The 22,581-nt window shown below is 33.8% G+C and overlaps 1 protein-coding gene across 6 annotated transcripts in view; it reads right to left on the bottom strand.

The window, feature by feature from the left end:
* Window positions 1-22,581, bottom strand: part of LOC138715578 (uncharacterized) — a 103,205-nt gene that overhangs the window by 61,261 nt on the left and 19,363 nt on the right. For all 6 annotated transcript variants that reach the window (XM_069848649.1, XM_069848648.1, XM_069848653.1 and 3 more), the window contains exons 2-4: window positions 20,342-20,576; window positions 11,970-12,219; window positions 6,662-6,816 (exon numbers count right to left, since the gene is read on the bottom strand). In XM_069848649.1, the coding sequence (XP_069704750.1) occupies window positions 6,662-6,816; window positions 11,970-12,219; window positions 20,342-20,576 (640 nt within the window). The remainder of the gene's footprint in view (window positions 1-6,661; window positions 6,817-11,969; window positions 12,220-20,341; window positions 20,577-22,581) is intronic.

The raw sequence follows: 22,581 nt of genomic DNA, 5'->3' as shown, positions 1-22,581 counted from the left end.
AATATTAAACATGGTGTTCCGCAGGGGTCAATTTTAGGTCCATTGTTGTTTCTAGTTTATATTAATGATTTAGCCTTGACCATAAACAATTTATCTAAAGTAATTTTATTTGCAGATGATACAAGTGTAATTATTTCAAGCAAACAATACGATCATTTTATAAACATTTCTAATACAGTGCTGAATCTAATGAATGAATGGTTCCATGCAAATAAACTAGCACTTAATGTTGATAAAACCAGTGCAGTCAAATTTAGTACACACAATAGTGCTCAGGTTTCCTACAGTATTCGATTAAATGGAACTCATCTCAAAGAATCTATAAGCACAAAGTTTCTTGGTTTAGAATTGGATAATCACTTGAACTGGAAAACGCATATAGAATGTATTACTCGTAAATTGAGCTCTGCCTGTTATGCATTAAGATCCTTATCTACTATTGGTGATATAAACTTACTTAAAATGTCATACTTTGCATATTTTCACTCTGTAATGAAATATGGATTAATATTCTGGGGTAACTCGTCTGAAGCTAAACACGTTTTTGTTTTACAAAAGAAAGCTATAAGAATAATGGCCGGTGTGCATAAAAGGACCTCATGTAAAAATATCTTCCGAAACTTAGAAATCTTGACTTTACCTTGTGAATACATTCTTTCCCTAATGATGCTGTATATTAAGAACCAAGATAAATTCAGTACTAATCAAGACATTCATCATTTTAATACAAGACATAAATCAGATCTTCATCTACCCTCTGTTAGTCTAAGCTGTTTTAAAAAAGGAGTTCGCTATTCATGTATAACAGTCTTCAATGCACTGCCTAATAATCTTAAAGATTTGAAGAACAACGAGAAAAGGTTCAGAAAAGAATTAACCAAATTTCTACATACTCATACCTTCTACACAATTGATGAATTGTTTATGCTTGTGAATTGAATTATTCTACTTAAATGACATGTACAATTTTATATAGCTCAACTAAAATATGTTTTTATATTGACTTAATCTGTTTACTATGTATTGTATTTTTTGTTTAGCATAACTGATGAATTGTATGTACTGTATACGTCAACTGATGAATTGTTTAAGCTTATAAATTGAATTAATCTACTTCATATGAATTGTATAGCTTAACGAAAATAAGTTTGTAAATTGAACTAATTTGATTGTATATGTTTGTATAGTTTGGCTGATGAATTGTATATGTTCTTAAAATGATTACTAGTCTGTGTAGCTCTACTGATGAATTGTATATAGACCTACTGTAAATTGAATGGTAATATGTATAGCTCAGCTGATGAATTGTTTATGATTATAAATTGAATTAATCTACTTGATATTAATTGCACAAATTTGTATAGCTTAATGAAAGTATGCTACTTTGTATTGTATATATTTGTATAGTTTTGGCCGATGAATTGTATATGCTTTAAATTGAATAGTAATCTATATAGCTCTACTGATAAATTGTTTGTGTTTGTAATTTGAAGTAGTTTGCATGATATGTATTATCAATTTCTGTATATCACAACTGGTTGAATTGTTTATACCTTAAATTTAATTAAATTGTTTTGTATTATAATATAGCTTAACTTATGAATGATCGTTTGCGTTTGTAAATTTAATAATCTGATTGGCTATGTATTGTATACTTTTAGTAGAGCCATCGATGTAGCTCAGTCGGCAGACTCGCTGGGCTGCTGTTCCGGAGCTGCGTTCGGGCTTGGGTTGGATCCCCCTTTGGACTTTGGTTTCTTCCGAGGTTTTCCACAGCCGTGGGACTGAAGCCGGATGGTCTATGGCGAGTCCTTGGCATCAACACCTTTGATTTGATTACCTGGTTGGGTTTTTCCGAGGTTTCCCCCACCGAAAAGGCAAATGCCGGGTAATATTTTGGCGAATCCTCGGACCTCATTTCATCTCACTACATCTCGCCAAAATGTAAAAAAAATTGTACAACATTGTAAAAATTGTAGAAAATTACTAAATTGTAAAACTATAAAAATTTGTAAAAATTGTAATTGTAATAATGTAAAATGTTGACATGTTCCACATCTTAAAGCTTCATTGCTCATGTAAGATCTATGGAATAAAATAAATGAATGAATGAATGAATGAATGTGGAACACATGCATTTTAGCTGCTCCTTGTAAGAAACAAAGTACCTACCTACTAAAATCTCAAACTATAGGCATTTACAAACTGTTGTTTGAAAAGTGACATTCCTGTCTCATTCAGAAGGGTAGGATTATTCCAGCCGAGAACCATACTTTCTAATTGCTCGGAAAATCCCATTTTCGTATAGGTCTACTAAATTTGAAGTAAAGAGGTCAAGCAATAACCTGAAAAGCTTTTATTTTAATCTTTCAACATCTTTTCAGTTTGTTCCTTTACTTCAGCTTCTTTTCAAAAGTTGGCTACTTTATTGCGGCTTATGCCAGACTTGACACGGGTTTTCCCTGGAAGGATTAAGAAGAGGGTGGGTAAGGTTGCAAATTGCATGGGAACGGCTTGTTAAGACGTGTGCAGAACAAATCACGTTGTCCTCGTCCCACTCCACCACATGAAGCAACTCTATTTTCTGAGTGATTATTACAATACAAGGTAGTTGTATGAGAAAGGTTACCTTTTGTTCACTCATATTTACAGTGGATGAGTGCCTCTATTACTTCCTGGAACTAAGAATGTTGTTTTGTACCGAAATATATCCTTTCTTGGGTAGGTAAAAAGGGCTTTTTAAATCTGTGTACTTCAAATTGTAAACTTCCCCAGCAAAGTTTTTTTTTTTTTTCTTTTAGAGAAGTAAAAATGAATAAAACCCCTAAATATGTAGATTTATGTAATACCAAGCCATAATATGTAATGTGGTGTAAATATGTAAAAATATGTAGTATCAAATTTTAATATATTAATGGTAATTACAAGATTCGCAAAGATTTGTTATTTATATACGGTTAGGTTGAAAAGAATACAATATGTAATTACATAAAAATCCGGTCCCTAATTATAAATATGATGATGGCATATGAAAATCATTCTTTCTGCGAGTACTTATACTATATATGGCTGGATTAGTTTGAAAATTTTCTTTATTACATAAGAGGAAATTTATTAAAAAGTATATATAAGGCATTCAGGGTTAAAGTGAATCAAGTCCATGAGACGTAGTTTTGAGATAACAGGACTTAAAGTTAACTTGCTCTAGTGGATTATCTAATTTGACTAGCAATAATTTTATTGCTTCATTCTCAAATTCTAGATTTATAAAACATAAACAATTGTGATGTTATAGTAGGGAGCAAAGATATTTGCGGGTCGTACTTAGCACATTTTTGCACGTACCACCCCCTCTCTTCTGACCTGTCCATTGGGATGACTGACTGGCAGTGTGTCGATGCGTTCGGGTGTAGTTGCTTGCAAGCCAATTGTTGTGTATTGAGAGAGTAGTCATCGTAGTCATCGTAGCTGTTGTCTGTTCACTGTGTACATATTCAAACAGTAATTTTCAATACTAACAGTGGAATTGCTTCTGTGCCTAGTTGAGCGACATGTCTAGAAAGGGAGCGGATACGCGGAGCCAAGCGAAAGGAATTATTTATAGTGTGTACGAATACTTAAAAAACTTTAATTAATACAACAAATTAAAATTTTCGTAATATGATTGAAATTCTGGTTATTAAAAGAATGAGGAAAACAGGAATTAGGTCACTATAAGTTTAAGTGAAATATTTTAAGTCTGATAGTATATTGGCAATATACTCATTGCAGTGAAGTAAATCGTTAAAAATCATTGTGTTATTATTATTATTATTATTATTATTATTATTATTATTATTATTATTATTATTATTATTATTAAATTTGCACTGATGAATTTCATTTAATATAGTATTACTAGCCATTGTTAAGTCAATTATATTATATAAAATAAAACCTGGGTGCCGACACAATACTATTTACAAATTATTTACATTGTCAACACAAGTGATTTTACTCACGGGACTGCCTTCATCTTTTCTTGCAACCCTTGTCTTGATCAAAAGATCTCTGGTCACTGCTGTCAGTTGATCACCTGCTGTGATTCTTCCTGCCGGAAGGTCCCTGTTGACTTTCTTTGTCGCAATCCCAGGACTGCTGCCATCATTTTTGGCCTCATTTCTGAACAGCTGGAGCCATTCATCACGACTTCTACTCTTTGTGACGCGTCTTCCCTGGCCTGGATGGTATGCGATGTGCTACGCTTACATCATGTTGCACCAATTCACTAACGCCTATGACTTCCGATATTTGGTCAATGACTTCATAAGTTGTTTGTTCATCGATCTCCGGAACTCCAAATAGCATTATATTGTCTCTGCGTGTGTACTGCTGCAGATCACTCACTTCCTGTTTGAGATGGTCATTTTCTTGCACTAGCCTCTTCATCTCCTCCTGCGTGGAGTTGAGTTCATGTCTTGCATGTGGCAATTCCTCTCTAAGACTGTCGAACTTGGAAGATATGAATTCAACTGATTTTCTTAGTTCATTCACCTCAAAATACGAATGCTATTCGATATCAGTATAGTAGTTATAAAATCATGTCGCATATTGTATAGTCTACCAGCAGTTTGTATGATAACAAATGAAGTGTTCACATGTGCTGTTGTTTAATGAAATAATTATAATGCTGCGCACAGAAATTACACTAAATACTGACATACAGACAGTGTTTATATATAAACACTATTTCGCAGTGTTTATATATAAACACTATTTCGATGTTACAGACTTTAGGTTACGTAGCGAGGAGTGAAAGATGTTTCGGAAGCGACCCTTCGAAGAATGTTTACAGCTAAAGTAGGGGTGGAATGTGGGTTGGGTTAGTATGAAGGGGTATACCTCCATCCGCCAATATTCCTGCTCCCTACTATAATTGATGCAACGCTTTGTTGACTTGATCCACTATGGCTCAGAACATCATGAACAAATAATTTGAGCCAAAAGTAACTGGTGTCACCTACCGGTGAATGCTTGGAATTAAGACTTGATCCATTAGTCCTCGGAAAAGATCCAACTTCAGATAATCAGAAAATTAATTAAACTCAATTTATGAAAATTTGTGACTTGATTCATTTTAGCTCTGAATGCCTCAACTGATTTGTTAAGGTCAGAATGTCTAATTTAAAAAAAAAAAAAAAGGTCTATATGATTCTCTAACCTTTGTTCCAATTATTACCTATTCTAATTGCTCTTTTTGGTAATAAGAAAAGGCTATATTTTTACTATCTGGTGAATTTCCCCAAAAAATATTATTCCGTAGGACATAATGGAATGAAAATAGACAAAATATATTGTCTTTAAGATACTGCTGTTGAAAAACTGTTGTAACGACCTAATTGCGAAGAAATAATTAGAAGTAAAATGTGCTAAAAGTCAAAAGGAGAATCACAATGGCAAAGGAAGCTTTTACTAGAGAAAGGAGCATCTTCTGTGTATATCTGGAAGTGAAGTGCTTTGTGTGGAGTGGAGCAGAAACATGTATGGGGCAGAAACATGGACATTATGACGAAGTGAAGAGAAGTGAATAGAAGCATTTGAAATGTGGATATGGAGAAGGATGGAGCATGTGAACTGGACAGACAGAGTAAGAAACGAAGCTGTGTTGGAAAGAGTGAATGAAGAAAGAATGATTCTGAAACTGATCAGAAAGAGGAAAAGAAATTGGCTGGATCACTGGCTGAGAAGAAACTGCCTACTGAAGGATGTACTGGAAGGAATGGTGAACGGGAGGAGTTCAGAGCAGAAGACGGTATCAGATGACAGACGACATTAGGATATATGGATCATATGAGGAGACAAAGAGGAAGGACTGGAGAATGCTGGGTTTGTACTCGACAAAATATAGACAATTACTCATTAATAGCCAATATACATGATCATGAAATAAGAAATAGTGAACAATTAATATTCCATACTGTAGATTACATAAAACTAGTACAAACTTTTCTGTCATGGGGATGAAATTATATAATAAGCTTCCCAGTCAATATTATAAGTTACCAACCAATAGTTTCAAAGCTAGATTTTATAATTGGCTTTTACTTAATCCTTTCTACTCTGTAGATGAGTTTAACATAGATTCATACGAAATTGTTTTTTAATAAATAAAGTTATTTACATTTAGTTACAATTATTACAATAAGAGTGAAATGTTTTCATTAATTTTAGAGTTTCAAATGTTTTGTTTTTTCATTCTAATTAAACTTTACTGTTTTCAGTTATATGTGTATTTTCAAATGTAGCGTATGTTTTTTTTTTTTTTTTTCCCCTCCCTTCTGTATTGTTACGAAGCCTATCACTGTATGTTTAATGGCTTAATAAATTGAATTGAAAGACTTGCCCTTGGGCAGAACACTATGAATAAATGTGTCAAAAATGATGTGAAAAATAAAATAAGATATGTACGTCTATGAAAGGAGTTATAAGAACAGAGTTTATTCATGCCAGGTCTCAGAGCATGTACTGCATAATGAATGAAACAGGTTTGTTTTCTCTCAAATGTTCAAAAACATAACCTAAAAATCTTAAAAATTGAAATCGATATGGTCTTCCTACTACCATTTTTAAATACATGCAAGATACACTACCTAAGCATCAGTTTAACAGTAATTCAACTTACCGACTGGTGTGACAAAATTATTTCCAGGAGGACTGGCTGGTTCAGGCAGTGTGGGGATCTGATACAGCAGCCAATAATGATAACAAGATGGCTCCTCCTTGTAGCCTGCTATGGTGTGTACATAATGTCCATTGGGCCACTCTGTTGCCTCAAAACTGCAAAAAAAAAAAATTGTACAGGAAGCTATTTTATGTGTAATCAGTGGTGGTATTCTAATTTTCCAATAAACAGTTCTTTCGCTAATGACCCAAATTTCATAATTTTAATATGAAATATTTATTTATTTATTTCAATCCACCACCAACAGAAGCAGGCTTCCAATTACATGCCGGCCCGGATGGCTCAAGCGGTAGGGGCATGGCATGTCCCTATCGCTTGGTCCGAAGGGTTGTGGGTTCGAGTCCCGCCTCGGGCATGGGTGTTGTGATTGTATTAGTATAAGTAAAAACAAAGGAAACAAAGGTAAACAAACAGAAAAACAAAAATAGATAACTTTGGAAAAACGGCCTCTGGCCGGTCGAAATTAAAAAAAAAAAAAAAAAAAATTACAGGTGGCTTACACAGATACATACACAAAATACATAAGGAAAAAAACAAAACAAAACAAAACAAAACAAACAACACAAACGAAAGAAAGAAAATACATAACGGTAATAGATGCTAGAATATAGTATTGCAGTTAATATAGTGCCAAATGTCAATATAATGATGCAAAATTATTTAAAAACTAGAGTAAAAACATTATAATACACTTCTTCATAATTTAAATATCTAAGGAAATACAATTCTTTTTAATATTGTATGACATTTTTCAACTGTTAAACTGAAATCTAATTGAAAATCACAGTTTAAAGACAGAGAGTTGTAAGTATTACACATAACAAACAATGGAGAGTTCTTGAAGAAAACAGTTCTAGGAAGGGGAATAACAAAAGGTTGCCTATGACGTAATTCTGTTTCTTTACATTGAACTGAAGGAATTTAAGAAAGTCACAGTTATTCAATATACCGTTAACAGTCTTATAGAGTAAAATTTGACTATTTATTAATCGCCGAGATGTTAAAGTTTTATAATTAAATTAAAAAAGTAACCGATTATATGAAATTTGCTTGTCATAAGACGACATGTGATGTTTTTTAAAATATAAATAACGTAAAAATCTTTTCTGTATCCTTTCTATTTGCGTCTGATGGGAATGAAACTGAGGTGACCATATTACAGACGCATACTCTAGCTTACTCCTAACTAGAGTTTTATATAGAGTATCAATAGTATTTATATTTTATAATTCTTTTGTATTTCTGATTATAAATCGGTAGGGGTACTGGACTGTCGACATAATCGCAGATGGGTTTCAAGGTTGCAGGAAAAATTACCATATTCCTGTTCTGATTGTCTGCATACTTTGGCGAGAAATAACAATATAATAATATGATCACTTCGAGCTATATTGTCGTTTATTTTTGCATTATGTTTACTGCAATATTAAAAGCTGGGGAATTTCTTGTTGAATTAATGTTCTTCCTTTCTGTAAAGAAGCTTACATTTTCACTTGAAAAAATTAACAACTGGTTCTATGAACTGCGACAAATTTAACAAGCGGTTCAGGCAAACCAGTGCGAACCAGCTGAATGACATAACTGTGTGTCTCCATCTTGTAACCCTTAAAATAAAATACAATACAGTACAGCAGGGTCCCCAACAATGTGCCCTAAAGGGATCGAAGTTGAAATTATGCTTCCGAATTGCTAACTTTACTTTTTCTCACTTTTTATTTAAGGTCTTCAACATGTTTTTTTTTTTTTTTTTTTTTTGATCTTCCAGTGGTTGCATATGGACTGTCGCTCCACTGAGAACTATTAATATGGTTTTCCCACGTATCTATCATCCCAGTTTCTTCCCAATTTTCATAGCTTTCAACAAAAGACTTCTCATTATTGCCACAAATTTTAAGCTCTGAACTCGCATTTGCTTATCAGTTCTTAACAGTTGAGGAACAATGAACTATTGAAGAAATTTGTAAATAAAGTTTACTAACTTACTATCACAGAAATCTAATAAAACATAAATCTAATAGGCATGAATATCGTATTCGAAGACAAAAGTCTACTTTTCCATTAATTGAGCCTAAATGTCATACAAGTGCAGCACTTGAACATGGTGCTAGTTTCGGCCCAAGACTTTATAATAAAATTACAAACCATTTTCCAAATTTGAAATATTTTAAAATTGAACCTTTTAAAAAAGAAATTTATAAAATTATTCATGATATATAATATTAACAAATGTATGTATTTTTTATCTTTTTATGTCTGTCTACTATATTCATGTTTTTATTGAATACCACTGGCTTCTGTCCAATTGTCAATTTATATTAAATGTTTTTTTTTTCTCTTTTTTCCTCTCTTCTTCTTCTTCTTTTTTTTTGTTTGCTCTGGTTTGAATTAAGTTAATTAGGCCTACTGTATTTAGTAAATTGTCTTTGTAAATTTTATGTTCTATTATTGGCTAAGACCACACCGTACACGAACCTGGCTCTTACGGTAGTGGCTAGAAACATTTTTGTTTTATAATTTTAATTTGTACTCACTTTGCCTACTAGCTAGCTAAATAAAGTAAAGAGTCCGCAGCGACCTGTAATGTCAGTTAAAACTGCAGCGGTTACTATTGTTACAATTAGTCCTCGCTAATCAGTATAAGTTAGTGTGCTTATAATTCTAATAAAGATCAAATCTAATCTAATCTAATCTAAGCTAATCAAATCTAATACAATATATACATATTTATATTATGACTCCCATGTGTTGCTGCAACAAAGACGAAACTCGAGAAGCATGTAAAATGTTTTGGCTACATGGGTGTGAGCAATATCATACGAAGCGTCTTGTCTCTTATCGTCCACACAGTTAAGACTCTCATGATTGAATGATTTCGCACATCATTTTTTTTAAGATATATATTTTCCACAAAAATGTTTGTCCATAACTTCTTTATGATTGTAAATAAATTTAAACCCTTTTATTTGCTTGTGCAGTGCCAGTCCACAGTGACTACTATGTGACAGTAACTTAAACAACTACTGTAGGGTTAAAGTGAGGGGTTGATCAGTCCTCTACACAACGTCTATATTTTCCTTATTGGTCATTCGAGCTTTATGGTTTCGAAAACTGAATTTAGAAAAAGACTCAATTATGAAAGACTGAATTGATAAGTATAATTTCTAAGAGCAGTAATAAACTACAAATACTGGACAAGGAAAGAATGCAGGCTTAGATACAACCAGTGCTGTCATGATCATTTTCCTATTGGCCATACGCCCCACCCCTTGTTTTTTCCCTTGAAATATATTTTACTCTCCTTTCTCAATCTCTCTGACTGTCATTTAATTATTTTTTTTTAATATTAAAGCAGAAGTAAAGAAATTGTTTTGCTTTACATTTTAATTGTAAAACAAGCTTGATTTAAAGAATACAACATGTAGCCCCACTGAAGATGCACACTTGTCTCAATGAATCTTGGAATGTGTATTTGCAGCACTTCTTGTTTTTCAACCATTATTTTATATAATTCTGGATTCCAGTGCTGCAGAGGTGGACAATTTTTGTTTATGAATATCAAACAAAATACTTTAGGAACAGCGAGAGATAATCTAAGATCTGTACAGATCTTGGCATACAAAACTTAGGTACCCATATGCCGTATGGCTCCATACAGACAAAATTTTCTTTTCCCCACACACTAATTAAATAAATCGTAGGTTCCCATATGATGTATGGCCTCCATGACAGCACTGGATACAACCACAAATCCACAGTAAGAACTGATGATGATACTTTCCATTTCGAGCTCAATGTCAATTTTTATCTTTAGTAGGTATCTCATCATTTAATTCTCACAATTTCTGAACTTAATCTTCTATTAAATCCACGATCTTTTTTTCGTTTTCTTTCAACATTCACGTTAATGTGCGCTTAATCACAGTCTGACAAACACTAAAGTAAATTAAAATTGAAATTCAACTGCAAACAATAAACATTTTAATACATATCTTCAGAGTTGATTTTCGTTACTCAATTAGTACATCACTCTGTGATTGTTTTTTTTTATTCGGGAAATGAGTTAAGAAAAAAAAAAAAAAAGAAAGACAGAATTTTTAAAAAAAATATGGTTTATTTAACGATGCTCGCAACTGCAGAGGTTATATCAGCGTCGCCGGTGTGCCAGAATTTTGTCCTGCAGGAGTTCTTTTACATGCCAGTACATATACTGACATGAGTCTGTCGCATTTAAACACACTTAAATGCCATCGACCTCAGCCGAGATCGAACCCGCAACCTCGAGCATACAAGGCCAGCACTATACCAACTATGCTACCGAGGGCGACTAAGAATGAAAGAATTGGGCTGGCTTGAATAATTACAACTGTGCTGTATCTCAACATTCTACTTGGAATACAACTCTTTTAATAAAAAAAGAGTTTTAATAAGTAGGTACTTCTAGGGTGACCAGATGCCCTCTTTTGTCTGGACATATCCTCCTATTTAGACCTTTGTCCGGGGTCTGGGCAGATTTTAAAAAAATCGAGAAATGTCCTTCTTTTCGTAACTTGTATACCTGATATTTTGAAATTATCTGATATGACGCCTTTCTCAAGTAATTTGCCTGTAGGTGGCAGCAGCAACGACAGAATATATTCTTTGCCAAAGATCATAACTCACTTTGCTCCTATTTGTTATGCTCGTTGTTTTCATATGTAGCTAACTGTAAAATCATTTTATTTATAAAGTTTTGTCATAAGTATCTTAGAGCACACTGGTTAAAAAAGTAAAATACTGGTATGTGAAAATGTCACAAGTTACGGTTTCGAAATAAGCTATTCAATTATAGTTCTGTTGACTTTCATATGTAGCTAACTGTAAAAATATCATTAAAGTTTTTTCATAATTATTTTGTAATGAAATAGATATTAATATACTTATAAATATGATATAAGCCTAAATCTGTACTGTATATGTTTTGTAATAAAAGAGATACTGACATAATTTAAAATATAATAAGCCTAAATCTAAATACACATTTTCTGTCCTCTTTTTTCAAACAATGTCCTCCTTTTTGAATCGCTGTGCCCTCTTTTTTATCGATGTGAATCTGGTCCCCTCTAGGTACTTCGGTATTTAAATGAAGTGAATAATTATCAAAATTAATGTGTTTGAGAATATTGGAATTCAGGAGGGTCTATACGACCACATCTGGAGGCATCAAAATTTGGGTATCTATGTTTCACTAGCGGTAACAAATGATACTCACACATAGTGGGAATCTTGTTCTGCAGCTATTTGCATTATGTGATAAAAAGTCGAATTCTTCTTAGCTGTCACACTGATGGTGAAATTCTCTGTCACGTTTGTTCCAACCCATAATGTATATGTCACAGTTGCCAGGTCATCTCCTTTAGGATTCTGTCGAGGAGTCGTGCCTTCCACTGTCAAATTTGAATCCGCACTTGCCACAGCAGTAGGAGGAAGTGTTGTTGCTGTAGATGGCTGGAGTTTAGCTACTGGAAGAGCAAAGATTTATCAAATACGAGTGTTGTTTTGACTTTCCCTGAATTAAACATTTTGGTTATTTGTACAGTTTTGTTACTACATTACATACAATTCATATAATCTACCTAAAGAATTATAAACATAAAATATGCAAACTAATAAAGGAAGAGAAATTAATAAAACACAGAATAATAAATAAATACCACTCTGAAGACGGCCACAATTTTGTGTTGGTGGTACTATTAATATATGAAAAATACTCTAATTTCAAGATGAAAATTTTCTGGCAGGACTAGGGAATGTCTCAGAACAAATGAAGTCTATAATGTTGTAGTGAAAATAACGAATAAAATGGTATGTAGATCTTTAAAGTCATTTTTGACATTTCATTTTCTCCTTGGAACAAAAGACAAATCGTGTTTCTAGAGTTAATTGCCACTGTCTAAGCTATACAACTGAGTATAATAAAATATAATGATTACACATATTTCTCCTCCGAATTTACTATTATTGATGATTTTTACTAGCATTCTACCATACTTAAATAATTTCAATTTTTTCCTTCCTTTTCATTGCAATCTGTTTCATTCTGCTCCAGTCTATTACATTCTATTTAATTATTCTCCATTCTAATTAATGACATATACATTTAATTCTGTTCCAATCAGTTCTCATGCATCCTGTTTTACTTTGCTATACTGAGTGGACAGGTTATAGAGAAACCGCAATGCAGCAATACTGCTATTGGCTAAACTGCTTGCAGATAGGGTTGCCATAATAAAGAAAGACAAAACCAAGACATGAATGACACGTAAATTCAATCAGCAACAGGAAACATACGAATTTCTAAGAAACGCACACTGTATTAAATATGGATATTAAAAATAATTTATTTACTGTACACACATAAGTATCACTTATTTACTTAATATGGACAGAGTTGGACACTTCAGTAATACATTTTATTTTATCTATCACCTTCTTATTTGGCATGGGCATTACATTATTACCATTTATTTTAGTGCAGACCATTCAAGTTTGTGTATTACCACCATAGCAACACTCATACTACTCAGAACTGTGAATAGAAGAAAGTAACTTTGTTTCTGAATGATCATGTTAAATTCATTGCAATTTACATTTTTCATATTATACTGTACTTGCAGAATTACATTTACTGATTTAAGTGATTATCTGTTCCTTTCTTTTGTCCACTGACCATTAATCAAAGAAAATACTCTTTCAATGTTGGCATTATGCCCAGGTACCAAGGGTGCCTGCAGGATCCAATCTCAGTGGTAGCAAGATGGTTAGAAAATTTGAGGAGAGAAAAAAATTGAACATGAAAAATAGCCAGTTCTGAAATCTAAATTACCCTAAACTTAAAATTAATTCAAAATTTAATGTTCTGATGTATCTATATACAATATTCCAACTAATAGTATTACACTATTCTGACTACTGAACTCGAAACAAAAATTGTAGTCGCCTAGTTTCTCGTCCATAGATATCAATCACTTTATGAAAAAATGATTCTCTGTTTTCTTCTGTGCGTTTCTAATGTGTGGACAACATGCATAGAGAGGAAAGAGGTCATCTTGCATGGTGTTCCTTAGCTGTGTTTTCACTTTCCAGAGGGTGCTAAAACATATACAGTGAAACCTCTCATTTACGGACATCGAAGGGATGTAACAATCTGTCTGCATCTGGGAGGTGTCCTTTATTGGGAGGGAGGCTTCCCAATATAACAGTAAATTTATAATATGCATTATGTATGCCTTCACGCTTTAAATGAAATGTACTGCTCTAGTTTAATTTTAATTACAGTATACTACAGTAAATTCTTTGCAACTTTGGACCACAGTAGATAAGACCGAAAAAGGAAAATACAGTACTGTGCTATGCAATTTTATTTTAGGTCTACAGTTATGCAGTACTGTAATTTACAGTTTTCAATTTAACCTTTACGTTCAGGTGCCATGTCTCTCGAAACAGTACAACTGATTGAAGTGAAGAGAATAATCCTACTAACCCCATCATGCGTCGAATACAATTTCTCGATTGCGGAAACCTTGGACCCATCACACAGGTTAAATTGTATGACTTTGTTTATCCACCCGCTTCCAGCTAACAAGTGGTAGCCTACGAGACCCTAATTGTCTTCTTTCATGTTAAGGAATTTCTGTATAGTTCTCAAAACTAAATTTTCCATTTTTGTAACACATTAAGTCTTGAAATCCAAGTTCTGTCCATAGTCAGGAGCTAAAGCAAACCTTTGGACTGTGAAACAGCTGTCTGTGTCCGTGTCTGAGAGTGTCTGTAAACGAGAATTTAATTCATCATTCTTTCTGTATTATTTTAGTTGGGACATAAAAATCTGTCCGTATATGAGGAGTGTCCGTATTTCTGGGGGGTCTGTAAGGAGAGGTTTCACTGTAAATACAAAAAATACATATAAGTAGTTTGTGATAAATGCTGCATCATAACAAATGAACATAATAATAATAATAATAATAATAATAATGATTACACATCATTTACCCGAATGACCATTCAACTGTGCATATAGTGCAGGATAAAGTGATGGACAATGTCAAAGATTGCTCAATGGATGGAAAAAAAATTTAAAAATTTCAGTAATAGCAATTGCTACCACTGGGTACCCCCTGCAGGCACCCTTGCCAGGTACACAGAAATAAAATTATACAATTTTCAGCAATTCTGAGTACTGCTCCACAGAAACAGAGCTGTGACAAAAAAATTTATCCATATTTTGTGTGAAAGAGTATCTTTAGAACTTTCCTCTTTGTTGTCCGATAGGAAATATTTTTCAATTTGATAACCCAGTCAAAGAGAAGGTTCTCATTCAGTTCGCAAGATGTATCATCTTTTGAGTATAATTTCCACATTATCCCATAAATATTGTAATTTTCCTGATTTCTTTCTAACTGCATTCAAAATCGCGGACTTCAGTCTTTTCGGCCCAGACTTTCTTCTTACACTATAAAATCGCAGACAGTTCGTGAAGTCCGTGGCATATAGCAACCCTACAGTTGCAGCCCAGTATTGGTAATCCGATGCCACAAAGTAGTAATATAAAATATTATTAAATATAAGCATCGTTCACTCACTCAAGTTAAGAAAGAAGATGCTGAAACTGTCTGCTATCTTGTTCCAAATATTTTCGAATCTGCTTTAAAAGTGACGCATCATTTGCTGCAGTTCTCATCGAGAAATGGAGACAGTGTTTTTCAAGATGTAGTTTTTCAGCTCTTTCAGGGTATGTAGATTATTTTTCCACATTTTGTCCTTTAGAACTCTCTAGAGAGAAAATTGATAAGGAATGAGTTTAGTATCGACCAGAAAATAATCCACATATCCTGCAAAAACTAAAAAAAAAAAAAAAAAATTGTATTCGGAATCAGTGATGATTTCAAGAGGTGGTTGGGGAAGGAGATCCTCCCCTGGATTCCATGATGTCCCCACTGGAGATTTCAGAATTTTTAAAAATAGAAAAATATAATTTATAGAGTATAATACTGTACTGCATTTCAATTTGATATGACTTTGCAGTAACTGAAACAAATTATTATATTATGAAGATTCTCAGGTAGTTGTTTCCTTAAAAGGTTGGTGGTGTGCTAGCCGATCTTGATTGGTTGACATTTAAACCATCTGAATTTTCAGTTAAGAAGTCAGGTGTGCTAAGTTTTTATTAGCGTGATTTTCAGTATTACTTTTGTTTAGCAAATATAATAATTTTGTTTACTAAAACAGTTGTAGCATATAAAGTAAATATAAAATTTCAGTGTATGATGGCAAAATAAGAGACATTCGTTACTTACTTACTTACGTACTGGCTTTTAAGGAACCCGGAGGTTCACTGCCGCCCTCACATAAGCCCGCCATTGGTCCCTATCCTGAGCAAGATTAATCCAGTTTCTACCATCATATTATCCCACCTCCCTCAAATCCATTTTAATATTATCTTCTCATCTACGTCTCGGCCTCCCCAAAGGTCTTTTTCCCTCCGGCCTCCCAACTAACACTCCATATGCATTTCTCAAATGTCTGGATTTTATGTTCCTAATTATGTCAGGTGAAGTATACAATGCGTGCAGTTCTGTGTTGTGTAACTTTCTCCATTCTCCTGTAACTTCATCCCTCTTAGCCCCAAATATTTTTCTAAGAACCTTATTCTCAAACACCCTTAATCTCTGTTCCTCTCTCAAAGTGAGAGTCCAAGTTTCACAACCATATAGAACAACTGGTAATATAACTGTTTTATAAATTCTAACTTTCAAATTTTTTGACAGAAGACTAGATGACAAAAGCTTCTCAACCGAATAATAACAGGCATTTCCCATATTTATTCTGCGTTTAATTTCCTCCCGCGTGTCATTTATATTTGTTACTGTTGCTCCAAGATATTTGAATTTTTCCACATCTTCGAAGGATAAATCTGCAATTTTTATTGTTCCATGTGGTACAATATTCTGGTCGTGACACATAATCATATATTTAGTCTTTTCGGGATTTACTTCCAACCCTATCACTTTACTTGCTTCAACTAGAATTTCCGCGTTTTCCCTAATCGTTTGTGGATTTTCTCCTAACATATTCACGTCATCCGCATAGACAAGCAGCTGATGTAACCTGTTCAATTCTAAACCCTCTGTATTATCCTGAACTTTCCTAATGGCATATTCTAGAGCAAAGTTAAAAAGTAAAGGTGATAGTGCATCTCCCTCCTTTAGCCCGCAGTGAATTGGAAAAGCATCAGATAGAAACTGGCCTATACGGACTCTGCTGTAAGTTTCACTGAGTCACATTTTAAGTAATCGAACTAGTTTCTTGGGAATACCAAATTCAATAAGAATATCATATAAAACTTCTCTCTTAACCGAGTCATACGCCTTTTTGAAATCTATGAATAACTGATGTACTGTATCCTTATAGTCCCATTTTTTTCTCCAATATCTCTCGAATACAAAAAATCTGATCAATAGTTGATCTATTACACCTAAAACCACACTGATGATCCCTAATAATTTCATCTCTATATATATGATGTTAATCTTCTCAAAAGGATATTCGACAAAATTTTGTATGACATCAACAAAAGTGATATTCCTCGAAAGTTACTACAGTTAGTCTTGTCCCCCTTCTTAAAAATTGGTACGATTATGGACTCCTTCCATTGTTCTGGTACAATTTCCTTTTCCCATATTGCAAGTACAAGTTTATAAATTTCGCTAGATAATGCCCTTCCACCCTCTTGTATTAATTCTGCTGGAATTTGATCAATACCTGGAGACTTGTACTTTTTCAGATTTTCTATCGCAATTTCGACTTCAGAAAGTGTGGGTTCCGGTATAAATGGCTCAGCAATTTGTATTTGAATTTCGTCCCGATCATTTCTATTTGGGCTATGCATATTTAATAGTTGTCCAAAATAGTTTTTCCATCTGTTCAGGATTGAATGAGAGCCTGCAGAGACATTCTTTACTTTTCTTAAAATGAAAAGATGTACCATATTGAGAAGTCAATGCAAAAAGCACCTGTTGCATTTAATGAAGTTAATTCTCAATTGACTTTAAGTGAATGCGAAATCTGTGAACTGGTAATTCCATCTGTGTTACCTTCATCTTGTGCTGTTAGGTAAGTCAATGAATAAAATGGTTGGACGTGAAATCAAAATATAAAAAATGATGGGAAAAATAAATATCATTTGTTGTATTTTGATCATACTCGGGGTGGTACATTTTGCAAACTGTGTGAAATGCATTTAAAACTGACCTTGAAGCTCTTAAAAAAACAGAGGTGTGGGTATTCATATCAATGCCTTTAAAAGTTTAGAAATGTTACTGTAAGATGGATTCATCTATTTAATTGGTCAGTAATTACTATTGTAGGTCTACTAAATTTATGCTGTTTATGTAATAGGATACTTAACACGGGCTTTATAGGATAATTTTACACAGAAGGATAGTTCATATTCACCATGTTATACACAACAATATTCTCATTTTTAAGTTAATGGATACCAGAGACCGGAAGTTCAGGCATTATGAATCATTAAAATAGACAGGCAAAAAGACATCATAAATAGCTAAAATAGGCAGGGAAAAAGGCATTATAAATGGCAATAAAAGGCAATTACAAAAACCTTGCACTAGACCCACAACCTTGCACTTTCCACAAAGGGATTTCGGCAGCAAGAAAAGCTTTACCTATGTCGAATGCAAATTGAGATTTGAGTCGAAGTTGCAATTACTGTTGGAAGCAAAGAAATCTTCTTCCCAGTAGCCTTGGAAAGTGCATTTTTGTGTTTGGTTGTACTGATATGTTGCGATGTGAAATATTTAGATAGCTACAACAACGTCGCAAAGAAAACTGAAAGAAAAATAACTGTTAAAAATAATGTTAGACTGGCACTCATTTTTGTCTTGTCAAATAAACACAAGCAATAATTAAAACACTTACTGTTATACATATTTGCATGGCAGCACTCATGTTGCAAAGAGAATATGAACTGACTGAAAGATAATAATATTACATTCGGTGAAGTCACTTCCATTGTGGCAGTTATAGAAATAAATTAAAATATACCTGTAGGCAATTTTTAATAATAAATTAATAAATAACAGATAAATAATCAAATAAAGGCAAAAAAAAGCAATTATTTTGTAAATTAGGCATTTATATTAAAAAAAAAACATAAAACTGTGACGTTTCAATCACAAAGGTATAATTCGTACAGATTTACTTTCAAAATGAAGGTATGTAACACATTTAAAAGGCATTCTGCCAAAGTTCTGGTCTCTGATGGGTACCAATGTCAACATTTAGTAGTATTTAAAACAAATGAAAGCTCTATTTCTTTAATTGACCACATTTTTCTGTGTTCCCTTTTACATAGACTACCATCAGTTGGGGTGACTTTGTCTACCCTGGAGTGACTTTGTCTCATATCACGGAAAAATATAAGTGGCACAATCTCACATTTGTTCCAATGAAACAGGTTACTAATGCCTCATTCCGATATATGACAGAACAGTTTCAGTATGGAAATTTCAGAATGGACTTTGTGGTTCCACAGTTGGTTGTACTTGAACTTTTGTGTTGTCGACATTTTTCAGTGAATTTCTTGTGCAGCAAACTTTCTATTGCAACAGGTGTCTGAACTTACTTCAGTAATCTGGTAAGTATTTATTTCTATTCCTTAGCACTAATGGCTTCGTTGCCAAAGCCCAGCATTGGATAACAACATTTTTATTCCTTAATATGTCTACTTTAAACACCAAAGAAAGTTACAATTACTGAGCCAACATTTTAGGTTATTTCGTTGAGTTTTGGGGAAATGTGCCGTTTCTAATAGCGATTTGGGGTGACTTTGTCGCATCAAAATTTGCTCATGTTTTGCATTGAAAATGAATTTAGGTATTTTTTATTTGCATTTATAAATATATACATGAATACTAACAAATATGGGTACTTGCTTTTTTTTTTCATATAGGTATGCCTAGGTACGTATTGATCCATCATACCACACACATGTATGTGTCCTCAGTAGGTAGCCTGCCTTACAAAAACTACAATGAAGAAACTCTGAAGAAAGCTGTAGATGATGTCTTAATGAAGTGATTAAGACAAAGAAAAGCGGATGTGTGACAGTGACACAATGTCCACACACTATGTTACACAGTGCATGAGGGTTGGCCACTAAAGGGAAACTAAGAGGTGGAACTTAAATCCAGCATCAGAATTGGAATCCGGTGTGGCTTAGTGGATAGAGCATCAGCATGTAGAGCTGAAAACCTGGGTTCGAATCCTGAGAGAATTTTTCTCCACTCCACCCATCCTTCATCATACTTTATGTTCGTCATAAAGATCAACCTGTGTTGATTATCATAACATTACCAATGTTAGAGATACAAGTCTAGGCCTAGCCTATTTTATATGAATATAATTTTATCGAATTCATATCGGTACCCATTTGTGGTTGATCTATTTGATTCTGTATTTCTTGAATCCTTTCATTTTCTTGTGCTTGTAAACACTGTCGACTGATGTAAATAGTTTTTAAAGGTTGTTCTTTAATGAGAAAGTGTTTATAAATGTTTCACTTACCACTAGCAGTGAAAGTTCCTGCAGAATTACCACTACCACAATTGAGGTCTCTAACAGAGCTGAGTCGTTGTGGTCCCAAGCCAAGCACAACTTCAGTGGTTGTAAACACGTCTCCAAACGAACCATCAGGAGCTTGATGTGATACCAGGTAGTTTATAGCACTGCTGCGGTTCCAGTGCACTGGGCCAATGTTGCCACCATTGCCAGCAAGTTCACTATCTGCAGCCTCTAAAGCCTATAATGTGAAAATAGTTTTTCAGTCAGTTACACAGAGGAATGTGACAATTTGATGTTGTTGCTATATATCAAGTTGTTGGGGATAGTCACGAACAAATGACTGGGTAGGGCAATATATCCAAAGAACAAAACCTACAAGTAGACCCTATTTCTGAAATCTCGGAGAAATCGAAAACCAATATAGATAGGCCTATTTCTATTGAAAAACAGAACATTTTCTGTAAGACCTTATCACATATTGTTCATTTATGTGCGTTTTAGTTTATTTTTATATTTATTTTAGTATATTTATATACTGTAAAATGGGGTAACTTTTCACCATTTTCTAGTTAAAAATTTGTTTCTAATGTGTATGTAGTCTTTAAATGTGTAATTTTGAGATGGGCATTTATTTTATACGTTTTAGGGGTATGTGGGAATGTATTTAGCCAGTCATATCTTCGAAAATAAATGTCTTTTGAAATTTATAATCTGCCATAAATTCGTGCAAAGTTACCCATAGTTGGGGGTTACTTTGCACTGCCAGAGTTGTAAGAGGGGTGGTGCAAAGTTTGCCACTGCTGGTGTTACATTACACCATACACGTGTTAAACAATGAAAATATACTCTATCAGGAACAGAAAAAATGGAAACACAGATTAAAAAACTGCTATAAATAGTAACACGGACAAAACTTTTTTTAAAAAACTACACAACATTTCAATATAAGTGGTCACATTCTTCTAAAATGTTGCTTCAAAAATATTTTCAGTTCTTTTGAATGACAAGTCGAGATAACAGCACGTGAATAACTGTAAAAAATTATACGTATTATTTTGTGTAAGTTCTGGAATGAAATATAAGCAAGCCCTTTCTTGATACTTCATTGCGTGGATATAGTCTTCCAATTACATCCTCCCATTCACATTCCATAATATCCTCCCTTTCAATTCATTTACAGGATTTGAATGATTTTGTCACAGCCTTGATGACAGCACTGTTTGTTTTTATTCCCTGGTACCTATCCAAGCCGAACCAATTGCTGACATCTTTTGGAGCACTTCATTTGGAACTACATCTTTTGGTGAACTTCATTTTAATAATAATGTATAACTGCGAATATAGGAATATAAGTTAAATATAGTAAACATAACCTATAATTTCCATATGACATAACATACCGGTACATACAGTAGCGTGCAAATTAATCCGAACACGACATATTTTTACATTTTCTGTCATTGTTGGCCTCACAGCTGCTCATACCGCTTTAATTGACATCTGTAGTACGTGTAATTCCATTGTTGAAGGTCTGTCGTTATTTTTTTTATAATATGTGACATTTTGCCTGTCGTTTTGTACTTATAAGCATTTCAGTTGTGTTGAAGACTTAATACTGCAATCCTGTGTACATTCTGTCATCTTCACAAATGGATACAACTCCACGAAAACGGTCTAAAATTATAACATTAGCAGAGCATTCTTCTATGACACAGAGGCAAATTGCTGCAGAATGTCACATCGGTTTGGCTACTGTTAATTCGATCATAAAACGATACAGGGAGACTGGATCCATCACACCCCAGAAAAAAGGAAACTGTGGCCGGAAAAGGAAGACTTCACCTGTAGATGATCGTTTAATTGTCAGGAAAAGTAAATTAAATCCTAGACTAACTGCTGTCGACTTAACCCGCGAGTTAATGGCTACCACTGGGGCAAATATTCACGTCACAACAGTGTGGCGTAGGCTTTTGGAAGCTGGACGAAAGGCTCGTAAGCCTATTAAGAAGCAACTGCTAACCCCTGTTATGTGCAAAAAACGCTTTATGTGGGCAAAATTACATCAACACTGGACAGTGAATGACTGCAAGATTGTACTTTTTTCCGATGAGTCTCATTTCGAGGTCCACGGCCATCATGTTTCTTACGTACGGAAAGGATCTGAAAAAGTAACAGCAGCTCATCTCCAACAAGCACCCAAATACCCCCCTAAAGTAATGTTTTGGGGTCGTTTTACACATGAA

Source organism: Periplaneta americana, chromosome 15, assembly GCF_040183065.1.
Source record: "Periplaneta americana isolate PAMFEO1 chromosome 15, P.americana_PAMFEO1_priV1, whole genome shotgun sequence".
In the NCBI taxonomy this organism is placed as follows: domain Eukaryota; kingdom Metazoa; phylum Arthropoda; class Insecta; order Blattodea; family Blattidae; genus Periplaneta; species Periplaneta americana.
This window is presented reverse-complemented; position numbering and strand designations above follow the sequence as displayed.